Source organism: Canis aureus, chromosome 22, assembly GCF_053574225.1.
Source record: "Canis aureus isolate CA01 chromosome 22, VMU_Caureus_v.1.0, whole genome shotgun sequence".
Classification (NCBI taxonomy): domain Eukaryota; kingdom Metazoa; phylum Chordata; class Mammalia; order Carnivora; family Canidae; genus Canis; species Canis aureus.
Window position 1 is genome coordinate 14,569,396 of NC_135632.1, and position 16,563 is coordinate 14,585,958.

At 33.7% G+C, this 16,563-nt stretch overlaps 1 protein-coding gene across 3 annotated transcripts in view; it reads left to right on the forward strand.

Moving 5' to 3' along the window:
• The window catches only part of XRN1 (5'-3' exoribonuclease 1), a 106,501-nt gene extending 89,938 nt beyond the window's left edge, over positions 1–16,563 (forward strand). For 2 of the 3 annotated variants that reach the window (XM_077864875.1, XM_077864877.1), the window contains 9 exons: positions 460–570; positions 722–844; positions 1,305–1,464; positions 3,508–3,689; positions 5,312–5,425; positions 5,520–5,622; positions 10,470–10,508; positions 10,871–11,031; positions 11,651–16,563. In XM_077864875.1, the coding sequence (XP_077721001.1) occupies positions 460–570; positions 722–844; positions 1,305–1,464; positions 3,508–3,689; positions 5,312–5,425; positions 5,520–5,622; positions 10,470–10,508; positions 10,871–11,031; positions 11,651–11,950 (1,293 nt within the window). In that variant the 3' untranslated portion in view covers positions 11,951–16,563. The remainder of the gene's footprint in view (positions 1–459; positions 571–721; positions 845–1,304; positions 1,465–3,507; positions 3,690–5,311; positions 5,426–5,519; positions 5,623–10,469; positions 10,509–10,870; positions 11,032–11,650) is intronic. The other variant, XM_077864876.1, reaches the window with a different exon arrangement.

The following is a 16,563-nucleotide window of genomic DNA, read 5'->3' on the forward strand; positions in this document are numbered from 1 at the left end:
GCAGAGTGTTTGGCACATAACAGGGTCTCAGTAAATATAATCTATTAATATTTAGATACCAGTAAATGGTTGACTTTTAAGGTCCTCTTTTTCAGAAACTCTTATGCTATAATTTCCTTTATTCTGGAGAAGGAATCTATAAACTTTCTCATGGATTCTTTCTCAGAATGTTTTTAATGCTAGAATAAAATAAGTAAGATTTGAAAGAAATTTAATTATATTGAAAGACAATTAGAATCACCCCTATTACCTACATTCATAATTGAAGGAAAACTTCTAAATTCATTTAGAAGTTAATGAAGATAAAGATCTAAGTTTTTGTTCATCCAAGTTTGCAGGTGCCCTTCTTATGATATAAAAGAAAATGGTACATAAAAACACTTGCACCAATTTATTTAGAACACTATTAAGTAGCAGCTATTTTATTTGCACAAAAAGCTCATTCTTACTCTTTTATAGACGATTGGAGGGCCTGCCAAATGTAATATTAAACTATTGAAGAGAAATGAAAGTGCAGAAGTCTCAGAAAACCAAAAGGTTGTGACTGGTTACCCAAATGCTATTGATAAGGTAAAAGACTATTTATTCAATTTCTCTTCCCAAACTTTAGCAGGGAAGTTGATTGAGTAAAAAGTAAATGATCATTTTTGTACGTAAAATTCTTAGCCTTTTCTATGTCCTTATATTTTCATCTTCATGCACAAAATATTTATTCCTTTAGCCTAACCCTGGAATTGAGAACTTTTTAGCATCCTTGAATATCTCCAGAGAAAATGAAATACAGTCATCTCATCGTGAAGAGCCTCCAAGTGAAGAACTTTTGTCACCGCAGTCATTTGCTATGGTTCGTAGTTTGTTAGAGCTTTTGTACTAGAGTAATTTCACTGTTGTGGCCTATATGCATATATACCCCACGCAGCTGTTAAAACAGTTTTATCTCCCATGTACTGGTGTGTTGCATCATTATTGTCATATTGTGAGGAAAACCATGCCTCCCTGGGGAATTTAGCTATCTGTTTGTTTGTTTTCCTCTTTAAACCGTATAGCTCCCTTCCTTTTCAAACATTGCTACCAGACAATTTGGTCAGGTTAAATAGAAGGATTAAGTATTATTTCTGTGGCAGAAAACATGTGTATTTTTTTTCAACTCGAGACTTGATTTTGCTTATACCTTATCTAAATGTAGTTACCATCTTAATTTTTAACAATGGAACTCATTAAAAGAGGGTTTATAGCTCTGTAAGTCTAATGTTAACTTTTCTCCACCTACCCCCACCATCCTCATACAATCATTTTCAAAACAGAAGGGAACTCGGATGCTTAAAGAAATACTAAAAATTGATGGCTCTGATGCTGTGGACCATAAAAATGAAATGAAGCAGTTTGGTAATGAAGTCACTGTGTCCTCTAATAGAAGAGATGAATATGAACCTTCCTCCCAGCCTAAACAAAATAAGAAATTAAGTACGTAAACAAAGTATTATTATTAATAACCAGTATCATTTCAAATCTTCAGTTCATTTGGGGGTTTTTGTCACAAGCTTTTGAAAATAAAACTACTTGCATTTTTTAAAGAGTATAATTAAGAGTAACAAATGAGAGTATAATTTTTACACTTGTCATTAAATAATAATATAATTATATAACCAATAGATCTATATAGTTTCTGTCTTATGATTACTTAAATTGTGCTATTGTAGATTCTCATTCTGTAGTACTCAAATCTAGGAAAGTTTTCACATTCTAGCTTTTATTCCTCAGTAATTTAAAAACAATTAGCTTAAATACATTATTTAACTTTATTAAGATATTTTTCTATTTATAAAATGAGAATAAACATTGCAAATGACGTGTAATAATTATGTGATAAATATAAAGCAGTTAGCATTGTGTCTGGCATACTATAGGAAACAATAATTGATATTAGTATTATGTTATGATAGCTTGACCAACATAAAAATAGAAAAAGTTATAAGATCAATTAAAAATAATTAATGGAGGGGTGCCTGGGTGGCTCAGTCAGTTAAGCATCCAACTCTTGATTTTGGCTCAGGTCATGATCTCAGGGTTATGAGATCAAGCCCCATATTGGGCTCCGTGCTGGTTATGGAGCCTGCTTGAGATTCTCTCTCTCCCTTTCCCTCTGCCTCTCCCCCACCCCCTTTCTCTCTCCCTCTCTTAAAAAAAAAAATGAAGGGAGATATTGGAAAGTAGGTACTTATCTTAAAACTATGAAGCCTACAGCATACCATCTGGCACATGCCAGATTTTAATGCATGTCCATCATGGCTCCTACTATCTGTGTCCCCTATACTTTAGTATTTTGTCTGTGTAATTCTCTGCAGAAGCCTCCTAGGAAGAATAACTAATGCAAAAGTAAGTTGGGACAGAACAGATCTGAGATCATTAAGGATCAAAATCTGGAGCCTAGCTTCATTTATTTTATATTCCAGTGCATATTAAAATAAATAATTAATTTTAAATTCCAGTAACTATTAGGAAACTATCATGGTGACAGACATGCTCTTGAAATAGAACAAAATAAAATTTTAAAACAAACTGGAAAAGACCACTGTCAAAACAATTAGCTTTATTTATTTCAGAATAGTGAAGAATATGATATGTCTTAGAATCAAGAGCTCGTGGTATACCTGGGTGGCTCAGTAGTTGGGCATCTGCCTTTGGCTTAGGCCGTGATCCTGGGGTCCCGGATTGAGTCCCACATTGGGCCCCCCGACAGAGAGCCAGCTTCTCTTTCTGCCTATGTCTCTGGCTCTCTCTCTCTCTCTCATGAATAAATAAATAAAATCTTAAAAAAAAAAAAAAAAAAAAGAATGAAGAGCTCAGAAACCAGCCCAAATTACAGAGCTAATAAGTTGTGGCTTTGGGCAAGTCACTTTACCTTTTTGTAATCTATAAGAAGTTTAGGTTCATTCTTCACTGAGGTATGCTCTTGTTCTATTAGCCAGTTTATTGATCATAAAGTGAACTTTTAGAATGTTTTAATCATCTTCTAAAAGTACTTTTTAAAAGGGTTACTTTTAGAAAAAACTTTTAAGCAGCATCATTTGGGAGCAACAAAACCATTTATCCATGTGTCTCAGAATATAGGATGGTATTTTGACAAGACTGAAGCCAAAGCCTCACAACTTAGGAATTAATTGTAAATCAGCTCAAGAAAACTATTTGCTTGTTCAAATTTTGCTTTGCTCAAACATAACTATATAGTCATTGATCTCTCGAGATGTCCATTTTTAGTAGTCAGCTACTTACCATATTTTAAAAATCTTTGTCATAGTCATATATCATTAATCAGTTATAATCATCTAAAAATCTTTATTGAATTCTTGGTAATTTTAGGCAATACTAAACGGTTCCAATATTTGCTTCACAGGAGATTCCTCTTTTCACGTTTTAACAGTTTTCTGCTTGCTATCTATAAAACCTTATAGTAATTGGATACTTCAATATAACATTTAATAAGATATTCTTTTCTGTTTTTGGTAGCTTCTTATATGAATAAGCCTCACAGTACTAGCGAATACCATAATGTTCAGTCTATGGACCATGTGTGTTGGCCTGCTTCCAGCCATATCCCTCCTGTGTCCACACCAGTAACTGAACTTTCTCGAATTTGTTCCCTTGTTGGAATGCCACAACCAGATTTCTCCTTTCTTAGAACACCACAGGTATAGTATATTACCGTTCCATTTATATAAGTTCTTTAACACTGAACTTAAATAAATTGACTGAAAATCTTTGGCTAAAAATAATATAATGGAAAAAAATTTTTAAATAAAATAATAATATGGAGCTGACTTTTTTTTCTTTATGAGCAACATAGACTTATATTTCCCACTATGGGTCACTCATGTTTATCCCAGAGCCCACAGAGATGAGATGCTGACAGAGAGGAACCTGGACAGCACATAGCCTGGACAGATTGATAGAGCTAGGGATCTTGGTCTGCTGCTGTAGACCAAGTTTGGGCCTCATAAATTCCCACCTTTTTTTTTTTTTTCTTTGAGGACCTTCAACAATTTTTGTTTACTTGTGTTCTGTCCATATTAACTTTTAGAAATTGAAACTGGAAAACACTAAAAATACTTATTAAAAATAACTTTTCAAAAACTTAGTGGGAAGAGTGGCAACTGCTCTACATTTTTGCATCTTTTCCATCCCTAGCCTAACAGAGAAGCTAGATTCTCATATTTGCTTCTTATTATCAGTCTCTTGTGCTGTATTTTGGTTGAAATACACAAAGAAAAATCTGACCCAAACTGATTGATAGAGAAAGGGAGAGAATTTTAATAACTTTTTCAGATAATGGATATTTTTCACTACTACATTATAATGTGATATTTTCTTAGAAGTTAGTTGCAATGTGGAATCTAAAGCTATATCAGTGAATTTTCTGTCCTGTTTATACTTGTAAGAAACTGAGAGTGGAAAAGGCAAATAACACCTTAATACTATTATGAAAATAGTTTTGACTTCAAGGACCTCCTTAAAGGGTTTCAGGGACCCCCAGGATCCCCAAAATGTACCTTAAAAACCACTTAACTACAGGGAGGATTGTTTTATCCTCTTCATATCCAAGTTCTTGATATAGTCTCACTTAAAACAGAAAGCAAACTTAAACTAACATTATTACATAAAAATGACTATCTTTTTAAAAAGTAGAATTTTAAAAAAATTTTTGTAAGACAAAAAATGTATAATAAGTTATAACTTAAATGTGAACATAAGATTGGTCATTACTGCTAAGTCTTTCAGATTTTGGCAGTTAATTCATATTAATTAAATATCTGTTTGTGGAAGGGAGTCAGCAAATTTTTTTTTTTTCAAGGGCCAGATAGTAAATAATTTAGGCTTTGTGGACCATATGGTCTCTGTCACAACTACTCAGCAAGGCTGTTAAAGTATGAAAGTAAACATAGGCAACACATGAAAGAATGGACTCGGCTATGTTGCAAAACAAAAATAAAAACACCTTATTTATAAAAACAACCAAAAGGCCTACAACCCTTGGTATAAAGAAAAAAAAATTGTTGGCTTTCATTTGTATTAGGATTTTTGACCCTTGAGCTAATTAAAGAGCATTTTATTTTATAAGCATTGCAAGATAAGAAAACAATTCTAAAATTTTTGCAGGGCAATCCAAAACTTAAACCGATCATCCTTTTTGGATTTTTGAATACTTTTTTATAGACTGTCACATGAAATTATTCTGCTTGTTTAGACTAAGCTTGAGGGGAAGACGTCAACATCCTAGACAGATAACTTTACAAACATTCATATTCTTTTTTAGACAATGACAGTTTGCCAGGTAAAGTTATCTAATGGCTTACTGGTACATGGACCACAGTGCCATTCTGAAAATGAAGCCAAGGAAAAAGCTGCACTTTTTGCTTTACAACAATTGGTAAGAATTGATCCTGACTTCTCTACTAAACTTTTAATTAATCTCTATGGATGTTTTTGTTGCATGGTCTTCTAACTTTTAAATACTTCCATAGGGCTCCTTGGGAGTGAATTTCCCTTTGCCTCCACCACTATTTCCAAATTATCCTCCTGCTGTACCACCTGGAACCATTCCTCCAGTTTTTCCTCAAACTACTGGTGAGATATTTGGCTCTTCTAAATATTTATTGAGTTACTATTTTTAAAAAGTTATTTCAAGTGCTCATTTCAGCAGCACATATACTAGAAAGTTATTTTAAGAAGTATCATTTCGAGGAAACCAAAAAATTTATCTAAATGTCTAGGGAATGAAAGAAGGAATTGTGGCTCCACTGTGGCTAAAGTAGGACTGTTCTTTGTTCTGGGCAGTTCCTTAGTCCCCCGTAGCTGCCACCAGATGAATTTGGATTTAAGTCAGACACCAAAACAGAAAGAAAACAGAGGTGGAAGGGATAAAAAAACAGGTAAGGCTTGGAAGCTGTGGATGTGAAAGAAACTACCTTTGATGATGAAGGAAATGAAGAATGAAGGAGTTTTTAACCTTACTATGTATCCCTCAATATTCTCTCATAACTGTCTTCCTCCTTTAAATGTAGAGCCTGAGTTATCAACCAGGTAGCTCCCTGCTTCCTGTAGCCATTTGGGGTCTTCGAAATGTTCTGAGGGAATGAAAAGGTCACTGGAATCAGGATGATTTTGTCTAGGCTCTTTTATTAACTGACTTTGAAAAAAACGTGTAACCTTTTAGGAACTCCATTTTCTTATTTATGCTAGGCTGTGTCCAGGATTTCTTTGAAATCATTTTGTAATTTCATGATTCTAAATCTTAAGCTCATTAAACATGTCTTTTTATCATTGCTTTTTCCTAATAGCAGTTGGCTTCTTTATATCCTAATCATCATCATTTTAAAACCAATCATTTGTTTATTTGAAGTTTAAAAAATTTCTTTTCTGAGCCTACTATATGCCAGGTATTATTCTAAGACCTCTATATATCAAATCCTCACTACCAGCATTATAAAATTTAATAATGCGGGCAGCCCAGTGGCTCAGCGGTTTACTGCCACCTTCAGTCCAGGGCCTGATCCTGGAGACCCGGGATCGAGTCCCACATCAGGCTCCCTGCATGGAGCCTGCTTCTCCCTCTGCCTGTGTCTCTGCCTCTCTCTCTCTCTCTCTCTCTCTCATGAATAAATGAATAAAATCTTTTTAAAATGTTAATAATACTGATGAAACAAATTATCTCTTCTCTTTGCCCAAACTAAATGAAACTGAACAATAAATGATTTTAAAGATGTAAATCTACAAGGACAGATAAATGAAAGAAGAAATATCAGCAGATTAGAAATTTGAAAAGAGTTCCAGATGAGAAAAGCAATCGAAGGAGTAGTAACTAATTTAGCAGAGTAGGGATAAGTTACCAACTAAAATATCTGTAGAAGATAATACAAATGAGTTGATGAGCAGCTCATCCCTCACAAATCCCAAGAGATTCAGAACTTGGAAGTGTCAGAAGCTAACAGAGCTTCCGGTGAGACATGAGCTGAAAACAGGAGGATTGTTTCAAAGTCTGAATATGGAAGAATGGGACTCTTCTGCATATCCTTCCCCTATACAGCCATGCATTTGCCTCTTCAGACAGAGCACTGGAGGTATGTTCTGCAGAGGGCTCCATAGATATGGGGATACCAGGCACAAAGTAGAGTATAAGACTGATAACTAAGATTAAAGTAAATTTCCTTTTCCCAATCCTATTCTTAGTTTGTAGCCAGCCATAGCTGATATAGGAAGTGGAAAGATGGTTCTTTTCAGAACCATTTCTTTTCAGAAATTCATTGAACTCTAAAGAAAAGACCTGGTGGAAAAAAAAAAAAAAAAAAGACCTGGTGACTTAGAAGATATTTCAACCAAAAGAGTGCCTTGCTACCAATGAGAAGTAGATCTCTTAGGACTATCCTAGAGAGAAACCCTCAAGTCATCTAACCCCTTAACACAAACACTGCTTCTAATCACAGTTTTAGTGCCTTACTCTTTAATATGAATAGATACTAGACTGTGAGAGATCCTGAACATTTTGGGAAAAAATCTCTAAAATTAAAAGAGCCCAAAATAAAGACAAATGAAAGGAACCTAGACATAGAGATAATATAGGAAATAAATAAGACTTCAAAGATAGTTCACACTTAATATTCTTAGAGAGATAAAACAATATTGCAACTAAAACAGAAGAACAAGAATGTAAGGGGAGAGAAAGAAGAATAATTGGAGAATAGAACTAAATTGTTAAGTTGAAATTTTAAATTCCAATAGATAAAGCCCTAGCAAAGTCAAAGAGAGAATAGGGGCAAAGTCAAAGAGAGAATAGGGGAAAATCAGAAAGAAGGGAGATTTAGAGGAAGAGTGTACAGATCCAATACCTATTTATTTAAAGTTCCAGACCAATAAACCACAGACAAATAGAAAGGAAGAAAGCATCAAAGAAATAAGATAAAGTTTTCTCGACTAAAGGACGTGCAACTCTAAATTGAAAGAGACACCAAATGCTTAGCACAGTGAATGAAAAGAGATAGATTGCCCTGAAATGGAGAATACCAGTGGTAAAGAGGATGCCTGAAAAAAACTGGGAAACAGTTGAGCATTGAATACATCAAAATTCTGAGTCAGAATTTGTTTTATCTTAGATTTCTCTGTATAGCCAAACTATGAATCTCGTGCAAGGTAGAATACATTCTTAGATGTGCAAATCTTCTTATGCACCCTTTCATAAGAAGCTAGAGGTTTATATACTCCAGCAAAACAAAGTAGTTCTGAGAGAGAAAGAAAAAGGAAGAGAGGGGAAAGAAAAAAAAGAAAAAAGAAAAGAAAAGAAAGAAGAAAGAAAAGAAAAGGGGAGAGGAGAGGAAGAAAGGAAGAAAGAAAGAAAAGAAAGAAGAAAAGAAAATAGAAGAAAGACCATAAGACGAAACCACAGGAGGCCTAAGTATACTTACACAGTTTACACAATGAATGGAAGTCCCAGGATGCTAGCAGGTCTAGAAAGTAACTAGTCCCAATTGGAAGAGCAGAGGGAGGTCTTGGCAGGTAAGATAGTTATCTGATAGATGGGCAGCATTTGGAAAAACATTACGGATAAGTACATAGACTAAGAAGTTTTAAAAAGATAAAGTACTTTAAAAAGATAAGTACTTTTAAAAGAGTGAAAAAAGCTTTACGAGAAAAGAAAAACATAATCAGAGTACCCTACTTGGCTCTGTAATTACAATATTTACACAACCGCATACTGTAAACCTCACATATATTTAAACAAATATTGTGATAGATTTATATTGGAAGGACAGATCAAGTAGCAAGGATGGTATAAAATAATTTTAATTTTAATCTACTTGAATATTGATCTATCTTAATAGGAAATCAGTAGACCTAAAAATGCCTAATATTGAAAAATGTAGTAGTGTAAACAAATTATTGAACAGTGGTGGAAATAAACAGCTTAAATGGTTAAACCTGGGATAATCTGCTGTATTATGTAGAAAATCTTTTTACTACAATATGTATGTACTATTTTGACTCTTTAAGAAAATGTAGGGCAGCCCGGGTGGTTCAGCGGTTTAGCGCCGCCTTCAGCCCAGGGCCTGATCCTGGAGACCTGGGATCGAGTCCCACATCAGGCTCCCTGCATGGAGCCTGCTTCTCCCTCTGCCTGTGTCTCTGCCTCTCTCTCTCTCTCTCTCTCTCTGTCTGTCTCATGAATAAATAACTTTTAAAAAATCTTTAAAAAAAAGAAAAAAAGAAAATGTAATTTGCCTAAGGACCTAAGCTCCTGAGTAGCAAAACTGGCATTAATTTAATTTGACCTTTTCACTTTCAAAACTAAATCCAGTAACTATATATAAATTTTTAGTGTAATTAGTATATGTAGGTTATGAGAATGTAGTATCTAAAAGGAATGATTGTTTCTCACTTATCAATATTTTATAGCTTGAAATTTTTACCTTTTTCATATTAATTATTACATTTATCTTCATTACTGTATCATGTTTATAATATTGTATTTCTACCTACCAAGAAGTTTAAGGTTATAATTGGAATTCTTTTGGTCTTATAATAGGTGCCCCCCAATGACCCAATTAAAATTCATGGTATAGGTAAAAGCCAAGAGATTTCAGTGTTAATCAGGGGGAAAAAATGAATTATCAGATTAACATTTTAAAGTTATTTTATAGATTTCTATTTTATGGTATTAAAAGTCAAGCTCTATGTTGGGCATGGAGTCTGCTTAATATTCTCTTTCTCCCTCTGCCCCTGCCTCCGCTCTAAAAACAAATAAGCAGACAAACAAAAACAATACAGACTGCTTGGGTTCCTCAAAAAATTGAGAATAAAAGTGATCAGCAATACCACTTCTGGGTATTTACCCAAAGAAAACAGTAACACTAATTCAGAAAGATGTATGCACGCTTATGGAAGAAACCTGAGTGTCCACCAGAATAAAACAGAGAAAAACAAATGCTATATGATTTCACTTATATGCAGAATCTAAAAACAAACAAAACAGAACAGACTCATAAGTGATGGTTGCCAGAGGAGAAGGGTGTGGGGGTATGGGCAAACAGGTGAAGGAACCAAGAGGTACAAACTTCCAGTTAATAAACAAGGCACAAAAATGAAAAGTACAGCAGAGGGAATATATTCAATAATATTTTAATTACTTTGGTGACAGGTGGTAATCACACTTACCACGGTGAGTACTTTGTAATGTACATAAATGTCAAACTACTGTTGTACACCTGATACTTATATAGTATGTCACCTGTATTTCATAGGCTCCCCAGGTGATTCAGATACTCAAATCAGGTTTGGAAACTACTGGTTCAGTAGCTTTTAATAAGAAACAAAATGTAATTTTTTTTGCAATTACAAATATTAGAATAGGGAAAAGAAAAATTCTACATGTCATATGAAAGTGATCAGATTTCAAGACTTGAGCTTTTTTGGTTTTTTTGTAGGCTGGGATCACTATGGAAGCAACTTAGCATTGGGGGCAGGTGAGATCCTTAAGATTTCTCTCTTTGTGTCCTGACTTTTCTCCCCCAAGGGACAGTGTCATGATCCTTTTAATATTTTTAATAGTATTAAAAATATTTCTAAAGCTCATATAAGTATATGGTACTATTGACCTTTGTAAGCCAGACAGCATAATGACAAGCTGACTTAACGTAGATAGTTCTTGGTCCTAAGGGGGATTCCCAAGGTGGAATGTTGTAAGCAAAATTAATCATAAGATAAGTGTATGTCCTTTGCCAAGATGAAAAAAAAAACAAAAAAGAGTAGCAAAGGGAGATCTTAAATTTCAGGGTTTTGATGATACCATTTTAATAAAAAAGAAATTTTCCATGATTCTTAACAGCTAATATAATGCCTTCATCATCTCACCTCTTTGGCTCCATGCCATGGGGACCACCAGTGCCAGTTCCTGGAAAACCCTTTCATCATACTTCATATTCTGGGACCATGCCCATGGCTGGGGGAATGCCAGGTGGTGTGCACAATCAATTCATACCTCTACAGGTGAGACCTCAAAAGAGAATTACTATATTTTTAGGAGAGTTAATTTTTTAATGCTTAAGGACTATTGAGAAAATTCTGTTTATTTAATTATTATTCATTCAATGCCAACTAGAAGCCCAGTACTGGTCTGGGTGCTAAGACTATATATTATGACTGGTGGTAAGGGTTCCTGGCTGGCTCAGTTGATAAGGCATGCAGTTCTTGATCTCAGGGTCATGAGTTCAAGACCCACATTGAGTGTAGAGATTACTTTAAAAAATAAATAAAAATATTTTTTAAAAAAAGAATGTATATTATGACCAACAGTGACCAGTCTGACCTGGTCCCTGCTATCTCAAGTTTGTGTTCTAATAAATAATAATAATTACAGCAAATAATATCCTTTTCTAGTACAAAGTGATTTTAATATATGTAACTATATTATATAAATTTTCTTTATATTTAAGTTACAGAGAATTTTTAAATTTCATAACTAAATTCCTTTAATTTCTAAAGTCTGATTTGGAGATTTTAAGTGAAAGTCACAAGTCAGCATGATTGACAGATATTAGCAACATGGTTTATGACACTAGTTTTTTCTGTGTACATTGTTAATTAATGATGCTTTTATTCCTTAAAGGTTACTAAGAAAAGGGTTGCAAATAAAAAGAACTTTGAGAGTAAGGAGGCCCAGTGTTCTGCTACCCCACTTCAGACTAGCCAGCCAGGGTCTTCCAATGTCACCAAAGTGATTCCACAGGAGAGTTCATCAGCTTCCTTAAAGTCCTCTCAGATTACTCAGCCTGCATCTTCTTTTCAAGTTGAAGCTGCCTCCCAAGGCCATAATGTGTCTCACCACAAGTCAACACCAAGCTCTTCTTCAAGAAGAAAATCAAGAAAACTGGCTGTCAATTTTGGCGTTTCTAAACCTTCTGAATAAATTTGGTACTTGGAATTAAATTAATTTCTTTCCTTTCCACTCACCTTTTTAGAAATCCATATTTGTGTCTCATTAAAAATTAGAGTATGCTATTTTAAAATAATATGTTTCAATTAAAAATTTTTTTCAATTAAAAATTTTTAATTTTTCAGGCACTTTTCATGCTATATCAAATTGTGCATCTTAAACATGTGCAGTTTGTTTTACATCAATTATACCTCAGTAAAGCTGTAAAAAAAGAAAAACTAAATTAAACTTTGCATTAAAATAGTATCAGTGGACTAAGCATTAAAATGTAACCACTCTAACTCTTGGCCTATCATCTTTAGAAGTATCCTGAACTATGAATTAGACATCGTAGTGCAATAATAATATAAACATTTTTACACTATTGAGGGATAATTAAATGGAGCATGAAAATTGGGCCTCAAGTGTAATTTACTGAATGTGGATTTTATTTCTCTTTTTAATGATGTGACAGGTTTGTCAGGAGAATGGCTGTTATTTATAAGTATTTTAACTTACATTTTGTTGTCTCTGAGGGTCCTTTAGACCTGCTGTGAAATGATCACACTTGTTGTGGTGCTGCCAGTTTTGCTTTATTCTAAATTTTGTACCAAAGCAACTTTAGAATACTGAAAAGAGTATTTCATTTAACTGCTTAGAACTATAAATAGCGATCTAGATTTGAGCAATTAATTACAATTTTTTAGATTATTCAAGAACCAGCATTAGAAATTTCTAATAAAATTAAGTTTCAAAATCTACAGGGTACAACAACTACAAATTAATCTTCTAATAGAATAAAGTAAAATATATTAATCATGTTGTTAGTTGAAAATAAATGGTGTTATTCTTTTGTATAGCTTTTTACCTGCTTCCTCAAACATATATGAGAGCTCTACTGTTTGATCCATGTGTAGTGCTTCTTGGGACTGATGAAATTCTAATTTTTTAAAAAATTCTAAGGTGTGCTATTATACAGGCACAATCAGTTTGTACTTTATTTACATGACAAATGCCCGTCTCATTCTGTTTCCATATTTTTAGCTTTATGCTGAACTGTTTAGTGACTCTGGCATTTTGTCTTTGCATGTCATGTGTGGGTGTGTATTGTTCAAGCTGTGGCTGTTGAAATTATTTTAGAATTTATGAAAATTTCTCAGTGGTACCAGGGCCTGAGTTTTTATGTGTGTGTGTGTGTGTGTGTACACACACACACACACACACACACACATTTATCCTTTAGTTTTTGTGATATGCTTATATTTTTAAGGAAGTAAGTTATCATACTTTTTTAAAAGGTAAGAACCATAATGTTTCTATGAAGCTGCTTATTATTATATCCAGTTCATTTAATTCATTAAAAACTCTGCCATGAGTCTTAGTCTCTTTGTTCTTTAAATGCTGATATTGAACTAAATGGATTCCTTTCTCTAACTGCTGATTTCAGAGTTTCTCTAAATGTTAATAGGATATTTGTATATTAGTAGTGCCTTTAGTGAGAGATAAATGTTCATAATCTGTCATTTATTATAGTCATGTGAGTTTCTGTGATTTTATTTTCTATTTTCCAGATTCAGATATATTCATTGGTTCCCAGCATTTCCTTGTTGGGAATGTTTATCTGTAGTGGGATCTTGAATAATGAGGCTCAAATAATTCTCAGTGTTTGTCCTGAGTATCTCACAAACATGTATTTGTTTTGAAAAGGAAGTCTCTATTATGAGAATACAATACAAAAAAGTTAAATTGTGACAATAATGTTCTGTTAACCTCTTACTACTTTAAAATGTGTAATAATTTTCACCTTATGTACCTGTACAAATGCCAGCATTCAAGAATTGCCTCACTCATCACTGCTATGTGGCCCCTCTGAGAACAGTGCACAAGCAACATCTTTTTTAGAGTACAAAGGAAGTAGCATGTGCCATCTTCTGAAAACTCCAAGAAAAATTTCAACAAGCATATTGCCACTGAACCCATGAGGATGTTTCCCCAGTGTTGGAGCAAAGTGAACTGATGATTCTACATAGATAGGCAGTAAAAGTGTTTTCTTTTCATTCCTTCCTCCCTTTTTAAAATAAACATAGCATTCTAAAGGTCAAGATTGAAGAGAGATTAAAATAGGAAAGAGCTCGATAATGACTGGATTAGTGGTCAAGTCTTCATCGCTATTCCTTTCCTCTTGTAGACCTATTCCAAATGTGGGCATGAGATCAATAGGAGGTCAACAGGACTTGTGCCTCTCTGTGGAGGATGTACGAAGCAGAGATTGTTTTTAGCTCATGATAATCTTGAGGAGACTGGATTTGTTGATAGTTTGGGAAACTTGTAATTTTTCCCTATTGGATGGGGCAAACTCAGACCAGCTCAAAGTTTAGAAATATGCCCTTTCGACTATTGAAGCTGCTGTAAACATTCTGTGAAAGCTGTGGTCTGGATAGGGCACAGAAGAGCAGAGTCCCCACATTGCTTCATGCTTCCACATAATCAAAGCAGTTAAATCTAAATATTCTTATTCAGTAATTTCTCTGTTTTTAGTGCATTAAGTGAATTTTGAAATTGGTTCTTCTAGTCTCATTGTTCCTTGTTACAATTGCCTGCAATACCTGAGTTTTATAATTTGACAAAATGTGTTAATTGATTTAAACATCATGTAGACTAAAGTCTTAAGCATCTGAAAGTCATTTGCATGAAACAGTAATTTTGCCATTGTGTGTACCTTGATTTCAATGTAAGATGTTCCTTGCAGGGATAAGTAGTTCTTTTAGAACTGAAAAGATAAGGTTTGTTTTTTTTCTTTTGGGAAAGATGAAGAACTCTTGATGCAAGATTTTCTGTTATTTCTTTTCCTGTGATCAGGTATTTGCTTTCGTTTTAGATTTCCAAACTAATCTAGAATCTTCATTTTAAGGGGAGGGGCAGTGAAGGAGTTGGAAGAAGGAAACCAATTAAATAAGATATATCTAATCACTGCATTTTCAGGCTATATTCTATCTTTCTAGCTCAAGGAAATAGATAAAGCTGCAGGGGCTTTTTTATTCACTCACTTTTTAATCATCTGTTCTATCCGAATTAATGAATCATACATTTTTTCAGTGGTTGTCTAACTTTTACCTTAAGATAGATAAAACTGTCCAGATCTCCACTGATCTAATGTGCTTTGTGTCATTGTTCAGAGCATCTTTTTTAAAGCAACAGTGTGCAATTTCCCAGCTTTTTGAGCTTGCTCTCTTTCTTAGGATCATCTTGCTTCCAAATTAGAGTTTTACAATGGAGGAGAATTAATTTATTGGAGAGATATAATCGTAACAAGCATTCTCTACTTTTTTAAAAAAATTAATCACTGAAGCTCCTTTATCATTTTTCTAGAAATAATGATAGTTCTCAGACTGCCAGTGTTCTTTATGTATATGTTTGTAAGCTTTGTCAGTAGAAGTCTTTTTCACAGGAGCTTCCTTTCCTAGTTGGGATAAAGCTTAAAATTCCAGTAATGAATATTTTTCAAACTGACCTGATTCTTATTTCCATCAGACCTCTCCATCTTCCGCCAGGGAGCAGTAAGAGACAGCGTTGAAACAAATAGGCAACAGTGCCTCGCCACTGTAACCATACTAAGTTAACAGCTCAGATATCACTAATCTTTTTTTTTTTTTTTTTTTTAGAGAGAGGGAAAAAAATGTATAAAATAGTTTTAGTAATTAAGAATATCAGCAATCCATAGCTGCTTTTGTGTTTGTGTGTATGTCAGTGAACCAACAATTATGCCTTGCTCAATCAATGCATTCAGCCATCTCAAGTGCAATTTGTGATGGAGACTCTGGTTTCCAGTAGATAGTTTTACATAGTTAAACCTGTAAAAATTAATGTTTTTCCAACAGTACACCCATTGCTATTGATTTCAGCAATTGGTATACTATTAAACTGCTTAGGCCAAATAATTAAGTTTATGCAGATGTTTTAATAATTTGAAGCCAAATTCTCATACTGTTTCTCATGAAATAATAGGACTGAGAATTTGGTCCACGGTTTGCTTTAAGTTATTTTATTCCTTTCCCTTTACAGCTAAGGGGCTTTTTCCTTTGTTTGGGGGTTTGGTTTTTTGTCATTTTGTTTTGCTTGCACCTAGTTGCTTCTTTGAGGGCTTTCATCTATTTTAATATATGAGTAATAAATAGTGTGCTGTGTCGTCAAAGTGTTCAACATTCTGTTCACTTAAACAATATAATTCATACATATATACCTTAATTCATTTCTTTTCTCACATAGCTATTTTATAAGTAACTGGAATTTTTCATTAGATCTTATACAGAGCAGTATTTTATTAAAAATTCAAAAGGGAAGACTTTTATGTGCTCATTTTGTAGTTTTTGTTTTTTAAATATCTTTACATTGTCTGCAATTAAAGTGTTTTAAACTTGCATTGGAATGGACTCCGAATGTATTTTTGTGTTGTTAAGTTGTACATTTGTAGATCTCTAGCATGAAGTTAGCCTTAAAATGTTGTGCAGAAGGATTTTAAAATATAAGAGTCACTGAAAGAATTTAAACATCTGTACATGTTAAATGCTATATGGATTTTAATTAAACACTTGAGAATGATTTCATAA